Source organism: Brachyistius frenatus, unplaced genomic scaffold (genome assembly GCF_029030835.1).
Source record: "Brachyistius frenatus isolate BFR_SWC_R1_liver_20210118 unplaced genomic scaffold, ASM2903083v1 Contig_144, whole genome shotgun sequence".
In the NCBI taxonomy this organism is placed as follows: domain Eukaryota; kingdom Metazoa; phylum Chordata; class Actinopteri; family Embiotocidae; genus Brachyistius; species Brachyistius frenatus.
In genome coordinates this window covers 715,470-738,440 of record NW_027210743.1, presented here as the reverse complement: position 1 = coordinate 738,440, position 22,971 = coordinate 715,470, and the positions used below count along the sequence as shown (strand labels likewise).

Below are 22,971 nucleotides of genomic sequence, written 5' to 3'. Positions count from 1 at the left end.
GCCAAGATTTTAGAAAGACGTATGACAGAAAGGCTGATGTTGTTTTGCCTTCCTTTTTATCCTCATGTGAGGCAGAACAGCATTGTGTACTCTGTTGAGAAGCTAATGATTAATCTTTTGGAACCATTTAAGCATGAACCCTCCCAGTCTCTGCTGAATACAGAAAGATTGTTTTTGTTCATGTTTTCACATCCATTTGTCTTCCTCCGTCTGTTGTAATTATTATTTCTCTCTTTAATGGTACGATAGGAAAACATTTTTGGTTTAAAACATTCAAAAACAAGAATTATAATAGTGTAGACATCACGTCAACGATATTGCTAAGTTAACATGCTAACCAGCTCGCCATGTCAGTTCCTATATTGTAATGCCAACCCTGAAGGCGATAGTAAGTCATTATAGCGTCCAGTCTGAGTCCAACATGGGAGAAAGAAAGACTAAGCGTATTCTAACCTCTTGCACTCGTCATTGGGACAGTAAATGGCTGATACACTCCACATAACAGACACAAAACAAGAGTTAACATTTGTGCTACTTTCCGCAGCTGGAGACAACTCTGGGTGATTAAAGGAATGAAGCCTGATGTTGAACTCGCAAAGTCTTTTCTCGACTGGTGAGTGAACAGCTGTAAATGCTTATGCCGTGTAGCATTTGCTTAAAGTTTGCTAATTGTTAAATGTTACTGGCAGATTTATTATGTTTGCTGTTTGTCAATATGCAGTTCAGACCAGTCAGAATAGCTGCATGTGACTAGCTCATTTACCTCGTCGTCTATACACATCTACCAACCTGAGGAAATGTTTGGTAATTGGACAACAACCAGATCTTTAATGCAACTAATGACAACATAAACTGTACTGAAAATCCTTCAGAATGCGTTCGATATACGGTTTTGCCATTTCTTGCGACAATAGTCTTGCTGAAAATGGAGATGCAAGCTTTAACGTAAGCCATAGGCTTAACCGATCACCTATTGTCAATCCACTTCTGGGTCAATGCATCCTAAACTTACAATCATTGGATATGAGTAATATAAAAGCCAACAACTAACTAATGGAAGGGCTACATTATACAAGATTCAACCAAACCGCCAAAACTCGGAGCAGACGGGACGCTACCATAACTCACTATCACTTCTTGCTGTACAAAGTGGCATGACAAGATTGGACTTAAATTTTGCAGGTTGCACCTTTTAAAAAGCATCTCCTTGTTTGGAAGAGGCTAAGTTAAGAAAATACACCAAAGATAATATTAAATTGAATTTTGTACCTGCAGAAATCTGCATGCAAATGTTCACTGGTGTCTCTCGATGTACTCCATATATCAAGCTGGAACAGGGGGTGAAATGACTGAGACACAGCAGATGTTTTAATTTAGGCGTCCTTTGTGCACCAATACAGCCTTTTTGCTTTTCACTGCACTAAGAGATTTCATGTAGCCAGTCACCCATATCATTTGCATCAGAGCAAGATCAATAGACTACATGCTCATGTAGTCTCACATCATTTGAGCTCAGAGAGGAATGGCACTCTTTGAACACTGGAGGACATTAATGCAGGAACGTGGATTATCAGTGTTTGAAGCCGGTTATGTAAAAACGCCCGCTGTATGTTTCATGGCTTCAGAAATCATTCTATCATTTGGAAAGTGGTTCAAGATAATAAATTCAGACTTATAAGCAGCTCCCACCTCACATATCAAATGTGATATCAGATGTATGGTGAAATTTGGTATTATTATATTGCCTCAACTCTATGCAAAGAAAAAACAAAAGTGAATATAGACAAGTAGAGCAAAAGAACTCTGCCAAATAATTCAGAAACTATACACTATGGTCCATATTAGTGTTCTTTCATCTGATATTCCTACCAGTGTTGGCTGGGGCTGAGGTGACATAAATAAGGCCATGCTGGTTTACATTAGCTAACGGTTGAGGTCTCCTTGATGTATTTGATATTATGCAGTATATTTTTCCCATGAAGAAACCATTATGTACAACTAAGTTGTTGCTTTTTAAACGGTTACAAGCCAACATATACCTTGTGTGACTATGTAACATGTGGTCCTATTCTGTGGCTTTATTTTTGACAAATGCCTGGTTAACATTGAATCCCCTGCTGGCTTCCATTTGGTACACCACAAGGGTGTAGAAAGATAAATCTCTTAGAAATTATGGGGTTTTTTTTGCCTGATCTCGTGGTAAAGCTATAACATGAGCCATAACCACAACAAGGAGTCAAAGAGAATTTTTATGAACTTCATCTGTAGTACAACGATGTAGAAAATATTGCCTTCCAGAAATCCACCAACTCTGACATCAGCAGGTGTCAAAAACATTTTTGTCACTGTTGTTTTGTCAAATATTTGAGGATATTATTGCGTGTTAGGGTAGGTTCCGAAGTTTCCTCCACCTTCAGCTGTTTAATTATCTGCTGAAAAGACCTCTAAGCCATCTCACGTGGGCTTGGCAGAACAGGCTGATGAGAATTGAAGGAGAAAAACTAAAAAAGGTGGGGATGTTCTGCTCCATAAATACCTGCAGCAGTAGGTATGCATATCCACCATGAAAGCTACTGTCAACAGCCTTAAAAAATATCCTCACCTTTGATCACATAGTACAACACTGCACGCTTTAAAGGTTTCAACACTCACAAATACACACGGGTCAGTGATAGGGAGATACCAGCACAATCGATACTGTTACAGGAAATGACATCCTGATGCATTCTGAATCGGAAATACCAATGTTAGTAAGTCATTGAGAGCCTGGAAGAAAGTGGAAGTTGGGATACTATTTTGTGTCAACAATTCTTAGACTAGAAGTGATACAGAAACTGTGTAGCCCTGGGAAGAAAAGAACAGATAAAGAGTGGATTGTTTATTCTGATCGAGAGCTTTTCAACGTAAGTGTTTTCCTGTCTCTGCTTCACTGGAACTCCAAAAGACCTTTTGACGCCAACCTTCCCCAGACACTCACTCAGTGTAACTAAATCATGCCAAAGGTCATGTGCATCTATCAACCTGGAGATATATGCCCTGTTTATTGCCCATAAAGATCATTAGCATTTCCTCCCCTGTCGTTTTCCATTCCCTTGTACAAACATCCACAGCAATTCAATTCTCCACACTCAGAGAGGCTGGCCGGAGCCATGCAACAGAGACAAACCCCATGTGCACATCAAGACTCATAAACACAGAGGTCCATGGGCTCTTTGTTCTCGATTCAAAACGTTCCCGACACTAGTTCACTTCCTTTCTCTCTTCCAATCAGTCCCAACACAGTTCCTGTCTGTCTCTGCCTCAGTTATTCTAAAAATGTCTTCAGAAGCAACAGGACTGAACTCCCTTCAGGCATCATACATGCACAGTAAAAAAAACAAAAAAAAAAACACCATTGTTCTAAAACAATGCATGTCTCTGTTGAAAAGGGTTGTACTAGGAAAAAAAGAAGAAAATGTTCGCATTTTAAATAGTTATACAGCACATTCAGCATAATAAGCCTTCAGTATTCCGCTAAGCCTGTGGAAAGCTGTTGAATACTGCGATATGACATGAAATATAGATGAATCTGGCAGCTGATTTATGTGTTTATGTGTGGTGTCTCAAGCGGCACCACAATTTGTCAGCACAGTGGAACTGAACGCTGACAGGGAAAGCAGAGATGTTTGGGTTCATCACGGTCGGTAGCTGCCCTCTCCGAAAGATGTAGGTACACTGTGCAACCCTGAGACTCCAAAATCCAGTCTTAAATCAGTTATGACAGAATAAAATAACTTTCCGCCTGTATTCCTCCTCCACAGTCTACATGTTAAAGTGCTGTGTGGAGAAGCTAATTAAACCATGCGGGAATTACTTAAAATTTTATACAAAGTGTAATTTTGGCCAGAAAGCAGCACGGTACAAGAGGAAGAGTGTCACCTTTGGCCACATGTAGGCAGATTGTTTGTTCTTAGCTGTCAACTGGACAGGGAATGTGTATTGCGGCACAAGGAGACTCCATTGAATGGAATAGCGGTCAGAATCTCTGAAATATTTGATCGCACCTCATACATGTTATGTATGAGCCACAACTGTTGTGGCTCGAATTGCTACGATAATTAGCAACTTTACAGCAGTTGCCGTTGTTGTCACGTTACAGTGAGCTGCATGCAGCATTGTGAGCGAGGCTGGTAAAGTAGCATGTTCTGAAACCTCGAGTGATACAAGTTTTGTGGAAATAACAGTACATACGGAGTGTGCACGTGTTTACAAGTGAGGTGCCACAGCAGTAAAAGCAACCTGTCTGCTTCCACCTACAACCAGGATTCATGTAGACCGAGGAGATAGAAACATATGCAGTGTTAGATGGATTTTTTATAACTTTGATACTATTTTCTATAAAGCTGCAATGTTCTGATTTAGTAATGAATAAACAGGCTGTCCTGATAATAAATCTGGCCACTCCTCTTTTATAAAGGCTTATCTGTTCCTGGAAGGCATTAGGAAAGTGCAGCAAAACTTACTTTATCTGATTAAGTGAATGAAGAACACTTTTAACAAGATAAACTCTGCACTTAAATGAACAGTCTGCATAGAATGCAACTCTGACTGTGAGTAAAGATGATGGATTTCATTAAAAAGTAACGAGCATGTTCTGCGTACTTTCATCATCCTTCCATTAATAGGCTTATGAGATGACTGCAGCATACTGTATGCTTCTGGATGATGAGTGGAGCTGAAAAATATCAGCTGACTGGAGGTTGGTTGGTTGGCTGACAGCCAGGGGCTATTCTTTATAGTTTACGTCCACTTCCAGACTAAACAAGTCTATTTTGTAGAGAGAACATACAGTACATAGGAGAGACAGTTTATTGTGGAATTTACAGTACTGGTGCACATGAAGAAATACTGTACTTACTTTCTAACACACACATGCACACAGGCAGTTGTTGTAGTGGATGGGAGACCACAGGGTGTAGGCAGACAGCCAGCCAGTCAAAATGAGGCCCAAAGTAACCACTCTAAAATGAACACTTTAGAGGGCAGCCAAACCACGACATCAAACACACAGACACACACAGAGAGCGAGAGAAAAGAGACACTCAATCCAAAGAATTGTTAGCAATGTTGTGTGCAGACCAAGGCCTTCTAGAAAAAGTTTAGAAGGACAGCAATTTATTCTGACCACTTTCCAGTTTATTGGGAAAGTCTTTGAAGAAACGTGTTTGGAGAAAAAGGTTGGGGAAAAAAATGTCGAAAACAAAACTCTGGATCAGAGAAATGAGGTCAGACGACTTTGAACGGATGTTGCGACTGGATTTTGTATCGTATTGTAGTGTGAGTCTCATGATAGCTAGTTAAGTAAATTAAATATAAACAGGAGCAATGGATACTCAGCGCTCTATAGATACACAGGTTTTGATAGTAATTATTTCACACTTTTATGTAAGTTTGTTTGGTCACGTTTAAGAGTTTTCGAGGCCGGGTTAGGTCAGGTCGAGTCTTCCAAAAAATCCGTCCATAAAAATGTTTCCATTTCACATACCACAAAAGTGAGAACACAGTTTTTATCTCCAAAAATGAAACCACGGTTGTTGTTTTTTATAACTTTTCCAAGATGACATGACTTATTTGGAATATACTGGTTTCCAACACTTGGAGAGCCTGTGATAAACGTAGATTTGTGTTAATTATATTTCTGAGGCAGTTTTTTTTTTTTTTTGATGCTGCTTCTTTTCCATGATACATCTATCATCTGATATTTTCCACCAACTCTTTGTCTGTGGGGATTCTTTTCTGTAAATAGAAACTGTCACCAGCCAACAGTGCCTGCTATGGGGCCTTGAAATATGACCACAGTCTCTGAAAGGACATAAACACAACTCAGCCTTCACCTGCGTAGAAACAATTATCTGTGCCAGCAGGGGTACCAGTCTATGTAGGAGCAGTTTCTTGGGCCAAAGAAGGATTTCTTTCTGTATGAGAAGATTAGCTAACTGTAGCCAGGAATTTCTCTGACCTCTTGTTCAGAAAACATCTTTAAGACTGTGTTGAAACAACAGTGGCGTGTATTTTTCCTCATTATTCTGCATTCTGAATCGTTTCAGTTGTTGTTAAATGCATGAAATGTTTGCAAAGCTTATAAATCCCAAGCAGTTGTGGCCATTGAAAATAGACAACACTTTGAGATGAGAGTGTCTGTCTCGGCACTTCGCTCCCACAATTCTTCAGGGAGAATCATGTTTCTTTAAAAGCTTTCATGCCGTTCCAGAAATTTCAGGATTCCTGCTGTCTGCAGTCGAGAGCTCCCTGAACTGTGAGGTCAGTGGGAGGGAAAGGTGGTTCGGGGTTGGAGCCAAAGCCAGAGACAGACCAGAGGCCAGATCATTATGAAACACACAAACACACAGCTGTGTGTGGACAGCCTCCCACTGTTCTTGCCGATCCACCACAACAGCCCACTAATCCCGCTTAGATCTGCTCAGCAAGACTAGACAGTGCCCATCCAGTGGCGCTGCCGCATCTGGTGGAACCAAACAGCGGAATAATCTTGGCTTACGGCCACAGCAGAATGGAACAGGGGCCCATCAGGCAGGAGTCCTGGGGGCCCTCGCTGGATCCCCTGCTGCCTAGCCACTCCTCCGCTCCACAGAGAGAAACCATAAAAATGGAAAGCTATCAGGAGGACGAACCTTACACATATGTCTAAGAATATTTTTCTTTCCTCTTTTCTCTAGTGTACAATATATAAGGATATTGTTGAGTGTATAATAAATTATATTCTTTCAAACACATTATCTGGCATTCCCAAGTTATTATTCTGTTTTCTTAAATAAACAACAGTAAAAGGTGCAAAACAACAAGGCTGTTATACGATGGAAGTGTTTAAACCCAATAAATTCTTAACTAGATTAGGTGCAAGAGGATTTGCATGGCCTCCGCAAACTTAGCAGCTCTAATAAAAGCAAACAGCTGAATGGAATGGGAGAGTTTAATATGACTTCACCCAAATGCACTAGGCAGTGTGATCACTCATAAGATGATTGTGTAGTTTTACTTTTATAAGAACTCGTTTTGGATTGGATTTTTATGTTTTTGTGCAACTACATTGACAGCTACTTCACCCATGCTTTCAGAATATACTGTATGACAAATATCTGTTAAACACGGCTTATCTTTTTTGCTTTGTTTTATGACCTTCCTGTGAGTTAAGCAGTTAACTTTCAATAATACAATTCTGTAAATCAGTCTTTTTGGCACTGAAAAGCACCAACAGAGAGACGCCTTGTTACCACTAACTAATAACTCATAAGCAACTCAAAACATGTGTTGTGCACATCACTGCAAACAAGGATGATGACAAAGCAGATTAGTGCATCTAGTTGATGCCTCAGAGTACGTGGCAAAAATCACTAAGATAATCAATTTGACAGCAAGAGGCAGAGCGCATGATTATGAAGTTATTTAATCACTCACATTCCTAATGGAGGTCACCTCAATCTTCTGGATTTTATTAACACGAAAAGCTTAATGCATCTGACCTCATTTGGAGTCATATTCTGTGACAAAAGGCAACAAATTAATTTCCCCTGAGAGACTAGGAAAATCCGAGGAACGTGCCATAAAACTACTGTTAAAGCATATGGCTGAGGTGGATGTTATTGAAAAGGATACATTACAAGGTTGACCTGAGGTCAGTGCTCATTCTTTCACTGGGGACAAGCTAACAGCAGAGCAGTGGGTGGAAGCAGCTGTCCGCATGCTATTCTGCCTGCACTTGAACACCACCTCAGTTACCATGCATCCCCTTTTTAAACACGCCCAGGACCGAGTCATCAGTCGTCTTTACTTACTCCAGGAATGTTAGTGAGCTATGCAGGCCTTTCTGCTGCTATGTACTGCATTATATCACAATATTTGTGTCCTGATGTCTGCATATTCCAGGTCATGATTTACACAACAACTAGTTTTTATGGAATGACTTACTATAACATTAGATAGCACTTTATAAGAAAATATAAAAAATATGCAAAGTTTTGATGTTACACACATGAAAACAAACAATTTTAGCAAAGTAATTTGTCCACAGAGTGAAAGGATCTTAAGTATAGTGATTAAGTATGATTTCTATGAGTTTTAGCCTAGGTTTAGAGTCAACCAGCACAACTTGGTTTATAAGATATGAGAGGCTAGCCAATAGCTAAAGCTGTCATAGAGAGTGACCAAGCATATTCCATGGTAAAAACAAATAAAAAATAAAAATTTTAGATGACATTTACTAGTAAAGACAAGAACATTGTTTCAACTTTCGAAACAGCCTCTGTCACACAAATAAGAAACTCAAGAAATTTTTTTTTTCCCTTGATTCAAAAACTTAGTTTAAGTTCATCTATATATAGTGGGATGTCATCTGCATAGCAATTTATACAGACGTGTTTCGACATTAATGATCTGGTCAGGGAAGTAAGAATAAGACAAAAAAAAGTTATTATCGGTTTAGATTCACACTCATCATAGCATTGTCTCATAATAATAATAGTATGTTATATTACCACATATGGCACAGGCTGAAGGCCTTTACACACCAGAGGCTTGACAAATAACAACACAAAAACATCCAAATTATGGCAATTATACTTGGTTGATGGCTTTACTACTGGTGTGAAAGCTCCGAAAAAAAATCGATCTGCTTCGCATAATATTCGTGTTCTGCGTGAAAGTACTCAGGCAAAAACAAAAATTCCCAAAAATAGATTGACATGCGAATTAAAAACGCTCCAGTGAATGAAGACCTTTATACTTGGTTGAGTTTTTGGAGCTTCCCAAATGATCCATTATAGCTATTACAGCTCTTTCAGCATTGCCTACAGTAATGTAAAAGAGGCTTCACTGGTTTAACAGATGTGCTATTTGTCATCTTCCGCCAAGTCACACTGCTCATTTCATCATAAACATGAGGGTGAGCCAGAACCAAGAAAAAAGCACCACTGCTCATGACATTATTTGGCTCACAAAGCCCAAAGGTTAATGAATCTTTGGAGAAAAATGGTAGGACACAGACAGATGGGAGGGGACTACCAAAAATTGTCATCAAAAATCTTTCCAAAGCGTAATTTGTCCCAGCAGGGAAACACGCAGACACCAGCTTAAGGGATAGGCTTATGTAGTGTTATATTAATCCAGGCTTCACTGGCATTGCATTCTTTTTGCAGCAACACTATAATTTGTATTTTTCTACCTTCCTAGTCCACCATTCAAACATTTTAATACGTTATTTAGACTCACATTTCGTATTAGTAGAACATTTGATAGCACACATAACCAACACACGCACTCGCTGCCTGCACCAGTCAATCCTGATGGCACAAACACAATTTGTCACATGGGAAGTATTTTTCCAGGAAGCTGTCTGACAGGCTGACAGAGCTCAGTGTGGTGCCGAATCAGTTGTGATGGCAAAACAAAAACAAGCTGCAGGGTCCACACTGATGTTTATATTGTGAACTTGTTTTGCATTATCATAGAAGCTCGCTGTATGCTTTCTGGCTGTACATTTTAACATTATGCAAAGCATTGTACTTGTTTGTTTTTGTTAGTGTGGGTGTGTCCAGTCATATTATATATTGTACTTTAGGCAGCTTTTCCATTATTAAAAGATGTTTTAAATTAGATAAGATTTGTTATTTCCATCTTTATGAAGTCAAATTTATGCATTAGTGCAGGGGCTTCAGTCATCCATCTGTTTGAAAATGTCGACTTGATAGTGAATACGAGGAGCTCTACCACCCTTCTCTATTTACTTCCTCTCTTTCCTCTGAAAATGAGGAGATGTCCAAGCTGCTGGATGCTGGTGCCTGGTTGGCAACACACCATAATCTCCACCACAGACTTAATGAGCTTAATGTGCACTCCCAGGCCCCCAAGCTTAAAGATATGTGCACAGCATGCACTGTAACGCAGTGCTGTACAGTTTGCCTGTGTTTGTATGCATGTAATTATCCACATAAGTCAGACACATGAAACATCAGAACAACATTATCTTTTAGTAACTTATTTGATCTTGTGGTAGTTCTCTGTAAAGAAGCGTCACAATTTAAGAAGATAATCTGATGAAATATATCAGAGTTTCAGTGTGCCCACAGACACTGTGGTTTATTCATTATCATTAGACTCATATTAAGTGTCTGTGAGCATCTGGTGCCAAAGAGACTGTGCAAACAGCTGACATGCATCCGGGGTTGACTGAGGCTAAGTGTGGAGTATCGTTTGTAAGCAAGCCATGTGTTGTCATGCAGCCTAAAGTCTTTAGGGGAAAGTAAAGGCAGAGCAGAGCCTTACAGTGGCTCTGGGGCTTCCAAGAATAGAAACAGATTTCTGAGCTTGATTGGGGATAAACTGTGATTTAGTCCTCTGACCGAGGACCCACTCGGCCCCTAACTCTAACACACACACTATCTGACCTGCACTCAAGAATTAAGGGGGACTTGTGTTATTCAGATGACGCACAACAGTCTAAACAATTGGAAATGCAATAGATTGTACACAGAAAAAAAACACTAAGCACTAAAAGCATTAACAGAAAGAAAGTCAGGCAATATGAGGGTTTAATTGGGGTCTTTCTCATGCCATAGTTATGTCATATTGTCTGGATTTACATCAATGCTATGATGTATGCTAAACAAAAAAGGCAACAAATGTAAATTATATAATAGCTCTTCCAGGGAAGCACCTGGTCAGTTTATAGGACACGTCTTACAAGCTCAACTGCGCACAGTTGAATTAATATAAAGTTTAATTAATTCAGTTAGATCTCCACAACATTAGATTGTTCTATAAACACTCAATCAAAAGTTTTAATCTCCTTAAATTTAAAACATTATATTATTCACAAAATCCTTTGGCTTAAAGGAGCTCCTAACAGGCGAGTTAGGAGAACTTCTCAATAAAACAGGTTTGTCACTCTTAAGTTACATTTTAAGGGTAAAACAGTAAACATGATATCAACCATAGCAGCAAGGTCATTGCTGCCCTTTGTGAGCTTTGTGAAGAGCTCTCAAGAACTTGTAATACCATTTAGAGGAATGTGGCCCCTCATATTGACCATTTAATGTAATTTCATAATAAGAAACAGATTGACAATGAGGTCATATGTGTTGTGAGTTTTACATGGGTGTAATACTGGAAATTGTTTAAAAAATAATCCATTAGTTTTATCATTCTTCAAAAGCAGGCAGAAGTGATACATGACTGACCTACCACTATTCTCCAATCAACATGACAAAGTCTGAACGATGATGGTCTTAAAATGTCAGTGGACCGAACACAGTCAGCTGAAAGTACGTCTCTATCTCCAAGGCGACGCTTTCACAAGAGGTGCAGAGGTGTTTGCTGTTCCTGCGCTGCACTTCAATTAGTTGAAAAGCAAATATAAAAGAGAGAAATCAAGGCTAGTTGGCCAGGAACAAGAAAAATATTCATCTTTTGGGGACTGTGAGGATTAAAGTGACACTGCATTTACTGAGTGGCAATTTTCCATCTGGGTGTCATACTGCACTGCTTCTGTTTTGTGTTAAAGCTGTAATATTGTGCATATCTTTCTACTCAGTCAAAAGCCTAGAAAGCAGGGGTTCTCAAAGTGTAATAATAATAATAATAATAATAATAATTTCAAAGATCAATTAATATCTAATAAGACTGATCATACTCATAAAATGACACTTATGTAAACACCCCTGCCGTTATGCGCCATAATACAAACACACCCTTGTAATGTGTGCTGACATTAAGAATGTGGAAATTCTGATACTGCACATCAATAAACACCATTATGCTGGATGCTCAGTGAACTATTTATATGGAACATTGCTCACTTTGGACAAATTCCTAAATCCACAGCTGTTGTTATCAAGTGACAAGAAAACCCAAATCAACCCCAAAAATATGATGATATAGTATTGACTTTGGCTTTACTGACAGGACAATGTGTGATTTGTTTTCGGTTGCTAGCAAATGAGGTCATGACGCCAGCCAGGCTAATGAGCGTTCTGACAATGCAATACACTGGATAAATACAAAAACCTTTTCCAATAAAAAGGTGGGAAATGCACCTGCCAGATAAACCATTGTAATTACAAATGTAACAGAGAGCTAAAATTGTCCAGTGCAATTGTTATATACTTATTTTTGAACAGTTATGTTACATTGATGATGTGTTTCAGTGACTGTGGGAACCTTTGAAAAAAAATCTACCTCAAACGAGGCCTGGTATTCCCAGACCCTGTAAATATAAGAGTCTGGGCACACTCCACTGGGGAACGTTTCTAGTCGTTGCATCCTAATGGTCATAGACCTCAGGTTAATTTTGAAACTATAGGCGCAGCTTTTAACCAATTGGCATTGACCAACATATAACGTATGTTGTAGAAGCTAGGCTATTCTCTGGCCTTAAAATTCTTATTACCTCTGCCTATAGTGCAACAAAAGGAAAGGCTGTATGTTTTCATTGCAAAACTCTCCTGTTTCTACCATTGTGGTCATTTATATTACAAACCATTTGTTGTCCTGGAATGTACATGTATTATTATTATTTTTTTAGATAACATGATAAAGGGAATGTATTAATTACAACCAAGGAACAGTTTGCTCTGCATTTTCCTATAAGCTCCCTTATCAGATTGGACACTATACTCTCAAACATCACAGTTCTCTGGCTACACGTGTCTCCAACAAAGGAAAAGGCTAACTACAGTATTAGCGGTGCGGTCGCTATGTTAATGTTTAAACCTAATGTCAGTGAAAAGTGCAGCTCTTGAATTACTCCATTCTAACATTTCTACTTCATTTCTCTCAAAGTGGCACAAGAGACTAATGTTCAGCACTCTCAGAAAGCCTAAGTGTGCTCACTGAGCCGTGGCAAGGCATTTTGTTATGATACTGTGCATTCCAAAAATCTTTCAGTACTTTTTTTTCATTTTTATTACTGACCTATAACTAATCCATTACTTGCATGGCGAGCTGAAGGGGCACACCGATATTTCTTTAGAGTGAAAGGAAATATCTACTTGCTTTCTTTTAACACTGTTGACTTTCAGTGTTTCAGGTCAGGGCTTTGTTTCCATATCCCTCCATCCCCTCAAGTGCTGAGTAGGAAATTAAGGAACGGATCTGTACACAGTGAAGCACTGATTAAGACCCGATGTTACCATGCTGCAGGCATCCCTCTTATCGCTGACCAATGGATAAAGCTTAGTATTAATCAAAAACAGTTTCCTAGGTTTCCAGTGACAACGGCAATAAACAAGAACATGACATTCACTTGGTATCTCTGTATGACTCATTTGCACCGACTAAAAGCTCTGGTGGCACTCGACTGTAAATAGTATGTATTGTTATTGGACCTTGAAATCGCTGTGATGTATTTGGGTTATTAAAATACAATATGACCCCAAGTTTATTTAGCCATGAAACACTGTTGCTTTTAGGTTGTATGTTGCATCAAAATACAAAGGAGTTACTGACTTGACTCATTATCAGGATAGTCTATTGTGAATTTATGAATTAGTTTGAATTGATTGTTGAACAACATTGTTCTCTATTTCAGGATTATGATATGTGCTCTAAACTGCAAAGAATTTACATCATAATCCTTAATCTTCTTAGCAAATTTAGCTGCTTTATTAAAGACTCTATTCAACAGCACAACAAAAAGGCACTTCATCATTCTAACATACTCTGTTTATTAAAATGCCTTCCAAAGTGATTATCAGCTTTGCTTCATTACAATTTTTCCCTCATGTGTTGATCAGTGTAGAATGCCACCATTACTCTGCCTTTGGACTTTTGAATATGATAATAGTTTTCTTTCTTTCTGAGAGACAGGAGCTTTGCTTTTCATCTGCATTAAAGAGAAGCTGGTCTGCAGAGAACATTTGAACAACATCAGACAACTGTCTGAACCATGGCTTTGTTCTCTAGGGGATTACCTAAAAAAAAGGATGAAAATGATTAATAAGAAATGTATTCAAGTTGCGTTACATTTCCCATTTGAACACAATAGGAAGCATTTTGTTTCCTAAAAAAGTCTGGACAGAACAGATACTGTAACAAACACTATTGCAGAGAAAATGACATAAGGTTGTGCACTTGATGTATTGTGCTCTGCAGGGTCTGGTACTGCAAGATGGACCTATAATTGCAGCCTGGGTCCACACCTGTGAATTGTCACCAATATCTCAAATGTAATGTCGGTTCAAAAGACTGATGTTGTTCTCAAGAGAAACTGTTTGCCCAGTTTTAGAAACTATAAGGCCAGTCTGGATCGCTACATGTGTCGCTAAGGTGGTACGTTGAACAGATTTGTGTCTCTTTTCTAAGATTGTGTAATCACTGTTCCTATAGTTAATAATCTGTCACTTCAATTTAATCAGCAATCATGCTATTTTCAAAAGTTGTTCTGAATTACTCATCTAAAGTCATATCATCAGATTTCTGTCCCAACAGGATCCTTTTTGCAATAAAAGCTTTGTTAAGAAATAAAAGGTTTCTATGCAGCTACTGAAATACTAGGACCTTTTTTTAAAAAAAACAAAAACATATACAATAAGTGCTATTTTAGGAAGGGACTTGTGTGTTAGCATTTTAACTTATCTTTGCAACATAATACACAGACGTATTTGACATGACATCAAAACTGCTATTTCTTCCCGTTGGACTGATAATTTCTCTTCATTTATGAATGTTTTTGAGTAAAAAAAAAATAAAAAAAAAAAATCATACATATTGTGGCTTTAAAGGTTCAGAATAAGACACATTTCCATTATGTCCTCTGAAGTGATGTAAACACGACTTGGCTGTATGTGCGCTCCTCTCGGTTCCCCCCCCCCCCCTCGCCGCCCCGCCTCTCCGCCCTCCGTCCAATCAGAGCGGAGAACAGCCAATCGGGCCTCGCAGAGTGGAGCAGGGAAACAGTGGGGGGAGGGTCACGTGTGTACACACCGTAGACCTCACCAGTACTCCAGCAGTAGTAAACTCTGCAGCGGTCGGCCCCTTTTGAGCTGAAAGCCTAGTCCGAAAAGTTCATAGATAACGAGCGACTTCACTGAAATCCACTCAAACGTCTCTTTTCGCAATTTGCAGTCTTCATGAGCGCGTGGGGAGCTACATTGTAATACGTCTTTTTATTTTTTATTTTTTTTATTTTTTTTTTACTCCCAAATGAGACGACTGAGAAATGCCAGTGGAAATGCAACATCCAAACCCAATGCCTCCGTAGGTTTGTCAACGACCCAAACCTATACGTTTGCGGTGAGTTTTCTTCTCCTCTCTATCATTTCTCTTCACTATTGCAAAAAAAAAAAAAAAAGTAGTACTCCGGTTGCCAATTGAAAGCGGGTAGAAGTGACTTTACCCCGCTGGGGACGGCTAGAGAGGGGGGCGGGGGGTGGAGGGGAGGGAGGGGGGGCTTTCGTTGTGCCAACAATAGCCACAGAAATGGTTGAATAATGGGTGAAGTCGTGACAGCTACACACGCTTTCATCAACTGTGATGACACGGTTTCCGCAAAAAAAAAAAAAAAAACAAGAACGCGTTAAGTTGTTGTTTTCTTAGCTGTGTTGAGCTGCAGAAGCCCCACAGTTTTATATTTGGAAAACAACACCTGAAGATGTTTCCCACGGCATCAGCTTTCTCAGGGCAAAAAGGCTGTGGCAGGTTAATCAGAGAGCTCTCAGGTAATAGAAAAAAAACAACTCCATGACTGGTAATATGAAGTTGTAGTAAATAATAGTCTTTTTTGACAAGATGTCTTTAATTGGGACCTAAAACTAATGGCATGTCTTTAGTTACTCTTAAGCAATGTTTATAACTAGTAGGCTGCAATATGAAGACAGCCTTTTCTTCATATCCCAAGTCATCAATACATTATGATCACTTTTTTTTGTTATGATGTTAAATCATTCATAAAATACAAGGTTATTAACTGACTAAAGTGTAGCTCGCCCACTTTGTTCAGTTTTCTTTCTTTTTTTTTTATCCTGAGGGTTCAACACAGCTTACATCTTAGTTTAATCATACATATCAAAGCTTTTGATCATTCATTTCTTTCCTTTAATGACTAATATTGAGTGGCTACTAAATTGATGTGTGAACGGCAGTACTATTAATGGTGATGGTAATGTTTTATTATTTTAATTTTGATCGTATTTCAGCTACGAGACTGAATGATTGCTACTCTCTCACAAAGTAGCCCCTGTCAGATAAGTCTTACAGCTCACCGAATTAAATGCGTCTCGAGATTTAGGCTTTGCACTTGTTGTCTTCAACTTCATCCATGTGACCGAAGGGGGCATGGGCGTGTGCGCCCTGGCTTAATGGCAGTAAGCCTGCTTTGTGCTGACCATTGAACTTTCGACTTTGTTGATGCCTGTGACAGTTAAAACACGTTGCCTGAAAGAAGCCGAGGAGGCCATTGAGACTGATCAGAGTCTATCACACTTGATAAGAGGAAATGATGTTTCTCCAAAGGAAATCTGAAATTGTTCAACAACTTCTGTGCGGCAGAAAGTCCCTTAGACTTTCTTTCAGGGACTCTGCTGTTAGTCAGCTAAGATTTGTAGATTAACTGATTAATAAGACAAGTAGACAACAGACCTTTGTGTAAAATGTATAACAACCTCTGCAGTTTGCAAGGCAACAACCCTTAACACAAGTTATGTTGCCCCGCTAAACCATTTGGGGTAAATGTTGTGGAAGATAGAAAACCTATCTACTGAAATTGGGTTGATGGATAATTACCACACCTGAACTGAGATCCCTCATTGATCCCCTCAGTCAATGAGCTCCTTTCAAGGAAATAATTGGCAGCTGAGAAATAAACTAGAACAGGAAGAGATTTAGTGACCTTCTTAGATAAACTATTTACATCATAATGGTCTCTCATTCTGAAAGTAGTTTTATGGCCTCTTACTTTGAATTGCACACCATCAGTTTGTTCCACTTGACTTCTGACGCCTCTGCGCAGCCGCAACATGCGTAAAAGTGAGTCATGCAATCTCATTTTCTTTTCTGTAGTATTTCTGCTACTGCCCACTGCTTGCGGACAGGAGTTGCGAATCATGTGACATCACCCAGTGTTTTCTGAGAAGGGCCTGTAAATTCCAGTAACGATATATGAGGGGTGTGGGCCCAGTACGTCACACTGCTCCCATCAGCCTGCGAGATCTGGCCTCAAAACGCTGGGACGTCAAGCACGCTGTTCCGAGATCACGTTATGAGGGGCTGAAGCATGCTGTAGCAGGGACGCCCCCTCTGGGAATATTTAACCTAACCACTTTTGACATGGAGTAGTGCAAAAAGTTCAGATGAGGCTTAACCAAGTCTACCGCGGCCGTCAAAGTCATGTCCAAGAAGAACGAGACAAACAATTTTTCAGCTTGGCTGTCGGGGGTTTCTTCTCCCGTATGCATAGATGTGCAAGAACACAAATCTGGAAATAGTTATGTCTCTTGTAACTCCGGGCATCTGCATTTACATAGCATAAACACGGGGCAACATGAGGAAAAATGTTTTCAAGGGAACAGCCCTAAAAAATAAAAATTAAAATCCAACAAGAGAAAAAAATAACCTGACAAATAATAAAACATGATTTATGTACTTCAATAACTACACGAATTTAGCCTTTTTAAGACACAACTCCTCCAACAGCACTCACGCTGCGATAACAGCAGAGCACAGTGCCTGTTGTTTTGCTCAAGTTAACAGTGCATCTCTGACCTCCACTCAACCCCTGCTACATCACATCCAGCTGTAGGCCTGACAGACTCTAACATGGACTTGAAAATGAAATGGTCCTCGTTACTCTGCATTAAAACAGACATACAGAATGGAGCTCGCGCTGCCTCCGAGTCAGTGGGAGACTATTCTTTCACCTTGCCTGTTTTTTTTTTTCTTTCCCTCAGCCGAGTGGAAAACTAGAGATTTCATTATCACGCGCTGCTGGCAAAATGTGCAGAGCTAAAGTGCAATGGTGTTTACAACACCCAGGGAGAGGTGGACCAGAGAGAATAGATGCAGACAGTTTTAACGCCAGCGGTTCACAAGCTACATACGAAAAGCCCGATTTTAAATACTATTTCACGAGTGGATGTGTTTTCCATCGAGTGTGGCCTTCACGGTATGCAGAGTGGACAAACTGCTCTCCAATATTAAGCAAGCTATTTCAACTGGCATTTACTTCTCCACTTACGTGCAACAACCACATCGTGCAACAACTGTACCTTGATTGGATTGGCCTTATTTTAAGAGGGTATTTAAGGTTCAGCATTCAACAAATCAAATATGTAGGGATATACTTAATGGCACAGATGGATTCGCTTTGATGTGGTCTACAGAAATAAATCCTTGTCATTTGGTGGCAGATTATGATATTTTGGCTACACCCACACCAATACAGTTTCGTTTTGACCAGCATCTACTGCGAGGCGCTGAGGAATTGTGACAAATTGGAGCATCCAGGATTGGGTTGTTCGGGGGACATCTGTGAATTGTCGCAACACAAAATAACCTGTGTTACTCTCTCCCCTTCTAAACTGCATGGAAGCTGACGTTTAGTACTGGAATGTGTTTTGTAATTTTCTTTTTTTTCTCTCAAAAGGAGTTTTATGACATTTTTATTGAAAAAGTATTGTTGAGAAACTGAAGTCAAGTGCTGGTCTTTCAAATATTTGAAATAATACCCAACCTTATGTAGATATTATAATAACGCCGAGGTCACGGTCCCGGTGGCAAATACGTACCTACAGTCCAGTATTGATTAACAAGGCAGCGGCCTGAGATTAAGGTCCTGTGTTTCGTTACTATGGCTAAAAACTGTGCTGAAACGGGAAGCATCGCAAGTCATTCTGTCGTAACCGAGAAGTTCCCGCAGCCCTTGAAACAATGAACGCCGTTTTAATGGCGAACTAGGAGATGCCCTGCAGCCACCGGAAGCTGCAGAGTGCAGCCGGTGTGATAATGAAAGGCTGGCAGAGACGTCGGTATACAGCAGGTGCTAATGAATGGGGACAGCCGGCCCCGACGCAGCGAAGACCCCCCCCCCCCCCCTTTAATAATCGCCGGCCTCCCCTTCAAGTCATTTTCTCCCGAGGTGATGAGAGGTTGTCGGAGGAGGAGGGAAGGGCGAACAAACTTCATGTTAACGTGCGGTGCATTCAGAGACGAGCACATAATCAATGGGAGAGGATCATTGCAAATGCCGTGCTTTTGTCAAGGTCTGTTTGAGCCGATGAGTCACCTCGCTGCTGGTGTTTAGAGATCCGTGTTTACAAGAGGGCTGACCGGTGCTCCCGTCTTGGTGAAGACAGGTTTTTTTTTTGTTTGTTTTTTTGTAAACAGTAACTCTATACTTTCTTCCTCCTGATCCGCTTCCAGTCCAGCTCTGAGCTCCAGCCTCCACTATAGTCTCATTACGGCCAATTTGGGTAGTACGGAGGAGGGACGGAGCCCTTGTGTGCGTATGTGTGTCTGAGGCTTAAGGCCAAAACAGCCTCTCAGTAGTGGTGTTACGTAAGTGAACGGAAGAATGTTTCCCTTTTACTGGCATCGTTACTCATCCTCCTGCAAACAAAACTGCCTTCCTGCACTTTGTCCTCGGCTATTTTCAGGGAAGAGGTTTGCACAGGACTTTTTCCCAAATTGCCACACTCATTTTTCACTGGAAATTTTTTTTTTAAAGCAGTTTTGGGAATGAAGCCAAACGTGTGGAAACACAACCAAATCATTTCTAAGGAAATGAAATACAGCGGAAGTGGGTGACGTATCACTGCTATCCTATGAAATAATTATAATCTTCCTTTTCCTTGACCAGAGCTATTTTACTAAATTATTTAAGAGTTAATTATGTAAGGCCAACGTTATATAAGCTGCTAGAGAGATTTGCAGCGCCATCAGCCTTGATCCCAAATTCTCCCGACGTGTGCTTTGGTCATTTTTTTTTTTTTTTTTTTTTACCTTACCCTGAACTCCAACCCTCAACTCGTTCCTGCGCGACTCTTCAACCGGCGCCTGCCTCACATTTCGCTCTCTATAAATCCACCCATCACCGCACGCCCCCGGTCCGCTCGGCAGCAGCTTGAAAAGAAGGTGAACGCGCTTCACTCGGAGCGGGAGCGCCAAAGCCGTCTTGTGAAGTGTTCTTTCTGCGTGATCTTTGCCGCGCGGCCGTACGAAAAGGACGCCGGCGGCTCCGCACAGGCGGCACTTCACTCCATCACTGTGATGGAGAGAAAACGAGAGGCCGAGCAAGAAAGAAGAAGCTTGCCAAAGTGTCAGACAAATGCAGTTTTGTGTTCTTCCACCAGAACAAGGGGCTCATTTGTTCGGGCCAGCGAAGAGAAATAGTGTTTTTTTTATTTTTTTTATTTTGAGGCTGGGCTCGCAAACGAAAACATATCGAGAGACGTTTGTATTCAGCCAGTCAGATGCAATGAAAGGAAATTAACAGTGCATAATAGCTGAGTCGTGGCTGACGTGTTTTCGTGTCAAGGCCTTGCTTACTCTTCCAGCCAGCACAGCAACCAATAACAGACGAGGACAGAAAGCAACTCGCTGTTTTTATGACAAAATACAGAACACGCACAGAGTCTTGACTTGTGTGACTGGAAGACATAAATGATGCATCCAAAGTATGTCTGAATGAGCTCACAACGATTACAATGTCCTGGTTGTTTTATAGTTGAGCTTTTGTTTGAATATTTTTTTTTTCTTCTCGTGGCATTTAAAGCTGAATTACAAGACAACTGTATATGCAACTGGAGGTGCAGCAAGATTTGCAAATCTGCAATCGCAGCCACATTATATGTCTGAATATATTTACAACAATGGCAATGTTGAAACGACTGTCCCCGAGAGCTCCATTATGACTGCTATCTGTATTAAATTTGAACGAAGTGTATCTCAGAGAATTATTGGTACTTGTGAATTTGGACCGTGACGTCATCGTGTTTCTAGTATGGCCTATGTTTTGTCACTGCTAAACTTTTATCATCTACTGGATTTGAAGGTATTTTGCGCATCGTTAGTGAGGGTGAAAAGTAATTTGTGGATTTGCTCCACAGTTCAAATCCACACAAAATTTAAAATCTGCTTGGCCGGTACTTTGTCTTTATTTCAACTGACAGACAAACGCAACTCATCAAAAACATAACCTCCCTTGGTGGTGGTAATGGCATGCATGAAACAGTATTCTCAGTCACTAACTCCTGTCTCCCCGACTTTCTGCCTGCAGTTGACCTGTTGAGAGCGCCTGACCAGCGTCGGAGCCCAGCGATGTGGATCTGCATGGTTTACAATGAGACGGACACCAGCGTGGACTTCCGGCTCTGCCACGACTTCGGCCTCATCCTGTCGGTCTTCTCCCTCATCTACCTCGTGGTGTGCTTCCCATTGGGGCTGTGCTGCAATGTGCTGCTGGTCGTGGTGAACCTCTCCAACAAGGTGTCCATGACCATGCCGGACGTCTACTTCGTCAACATGGCCATCGCGGGCCTGGTGCTCAACGCGGTGGCGCCCGTGGAGCTCCTGAGCTCCACCTTCACCCGCTGGCACGCGTGGGAGTACAACAACGAGGTCTACATCACCCTGCTCATCCTCTTCAACATCTCGTCGCTGGTCATCATGTACTCCACCACGCTGCTCAGTCTGGACTACTACATAGAGCGGGCGCTGCCTCGCACGTACATGTCCAGCGTGTACAACACCAAGCACGTGTGCGGGTTCATCTGGGGCGGCGCGGTGCTCACCAGCTTCTCTTCGCTGCTCTTCTACGTGTGCAACCACATCTCCACGAAGATGATCGAGTGCTCCAAGATGCAGAACAAGGAGGCGGCGGACGCAATCATGATGTTCATCGGCTACGTGGTTCCGGCCGTCGCTGTTCTCTATGCTTTTGTGCTCATTTTGCGCATCAGGAAGGAGTCCACACCTCTGGATCAGGACTCCGGCCGCCTGGACCCGTCTATACACAGGCTGCTGCTTGCCTCGGTCTGTGTGCAGTTTGTCCTGTGGACCCCGTACTACATGACCCTGTTGGTGCACACTGTCGCTGGCGCACCGGGGTACATCGGCAACGCACATTACTTACCCACCTATTATTTCTTGAGATGCGTGTCGAAGCTGCTGGCTTTCTCCAGCAGCTTCGCGATGCCTCTCATGTACAGGCAGATGAACAAAAACTTCTCCAACAAGCTCCAGCGGCTGCTCAGGAGGCTGCACTGCAGAGACCGGTCCTGCCCTCACGAACGCTCGACAGTGCAACAAGTGGCGACGTGATATCGCCCGTCAGGAGATCGCAGATGGCCCTCCTACTCCCTCTCTTTTTTTTTCTTCCCCCCCTCCCACTTCTTGGCCTAGCCAGCACTTATCTTCCCCTCCCACCCCCACCCCTCCTCCCCTACAGAGCCAGTATATCTGGCTGGGCTCCCTCACTGCTCTGGACTGTGTTAGGAGCGACATAGCTGACTGTGGAATTTCCTGTCACCTTCCAGGACTTGATCTGATCTATCCAGTTGAGCAGTGAGAGGACAAACCGAGCAAAAAAACCACTAAGTGCTGCTTTTTGTTGTTGTTTTGTTTTGTTTTGTTTTGTTTGACACCGAGTGGAGCTCTCCAGCGAGACGCTCGGGCTTCTAGTTCAAGGGTGGTAAATTGGGTACAATCATCCAGTGCAGTGTTTTCTTCAAGTCTCACACAGACAAGCACAAAATAGCCTGTTAGTGAGCGACTTCCGAGCACCTTGCCGTTGCGTGCGTGTGTTTTTGTGTTGCGAAAGCTCTGCAGACAGCAAAAAAGAAAAAGAAGTTTGACTGTCTGGATTTCACTGTAAAGTCTCAATATGCTGCGATGTGATGTATTTTGACATTTTTATAGTGTTACGGCACAATGCTTCCCGCTAACACACAAGCAGAACCAATAAGCTGTAAACTTTAATTAGCAAGTGAA

The 22,971-nt window shown here is 41.2% G+C and overlaps 2 protein-coding genes across 2 annotated transcripts in view; one reads left to right on the top strand and one right to left on the bottom strand.

Moving 5' to 3' along the window:
* igfals (insulin-like growth factor binding protein, acid labile subunit) overlaps nt 1-22,971 on the bottom strand; it is a 222,849-nt gene that overhangs the window by 153,043 nt on the left and 46,835 nt on the right. The window lies entirely within an intron of this gene.
* Nucleotides 15,011-22,829, top strand: gpr146 (G protein-coupled receptor 146). Its single transcript, XM_069715589.1, has 2 exons — nt 15,011-15,282; nt 21,260-22,829. Exon 2 carries the CDS (start codon nt 21,301-21,303, stop codon nt 22,300-22,302), a length of 1,002 nt encoding a protein of 333 aa, XP_069571690.1. The 5' UTR covers nt 15,011-15,282; nt 21,260-21,300; the 3' UTR covers nt 22,303-22,829.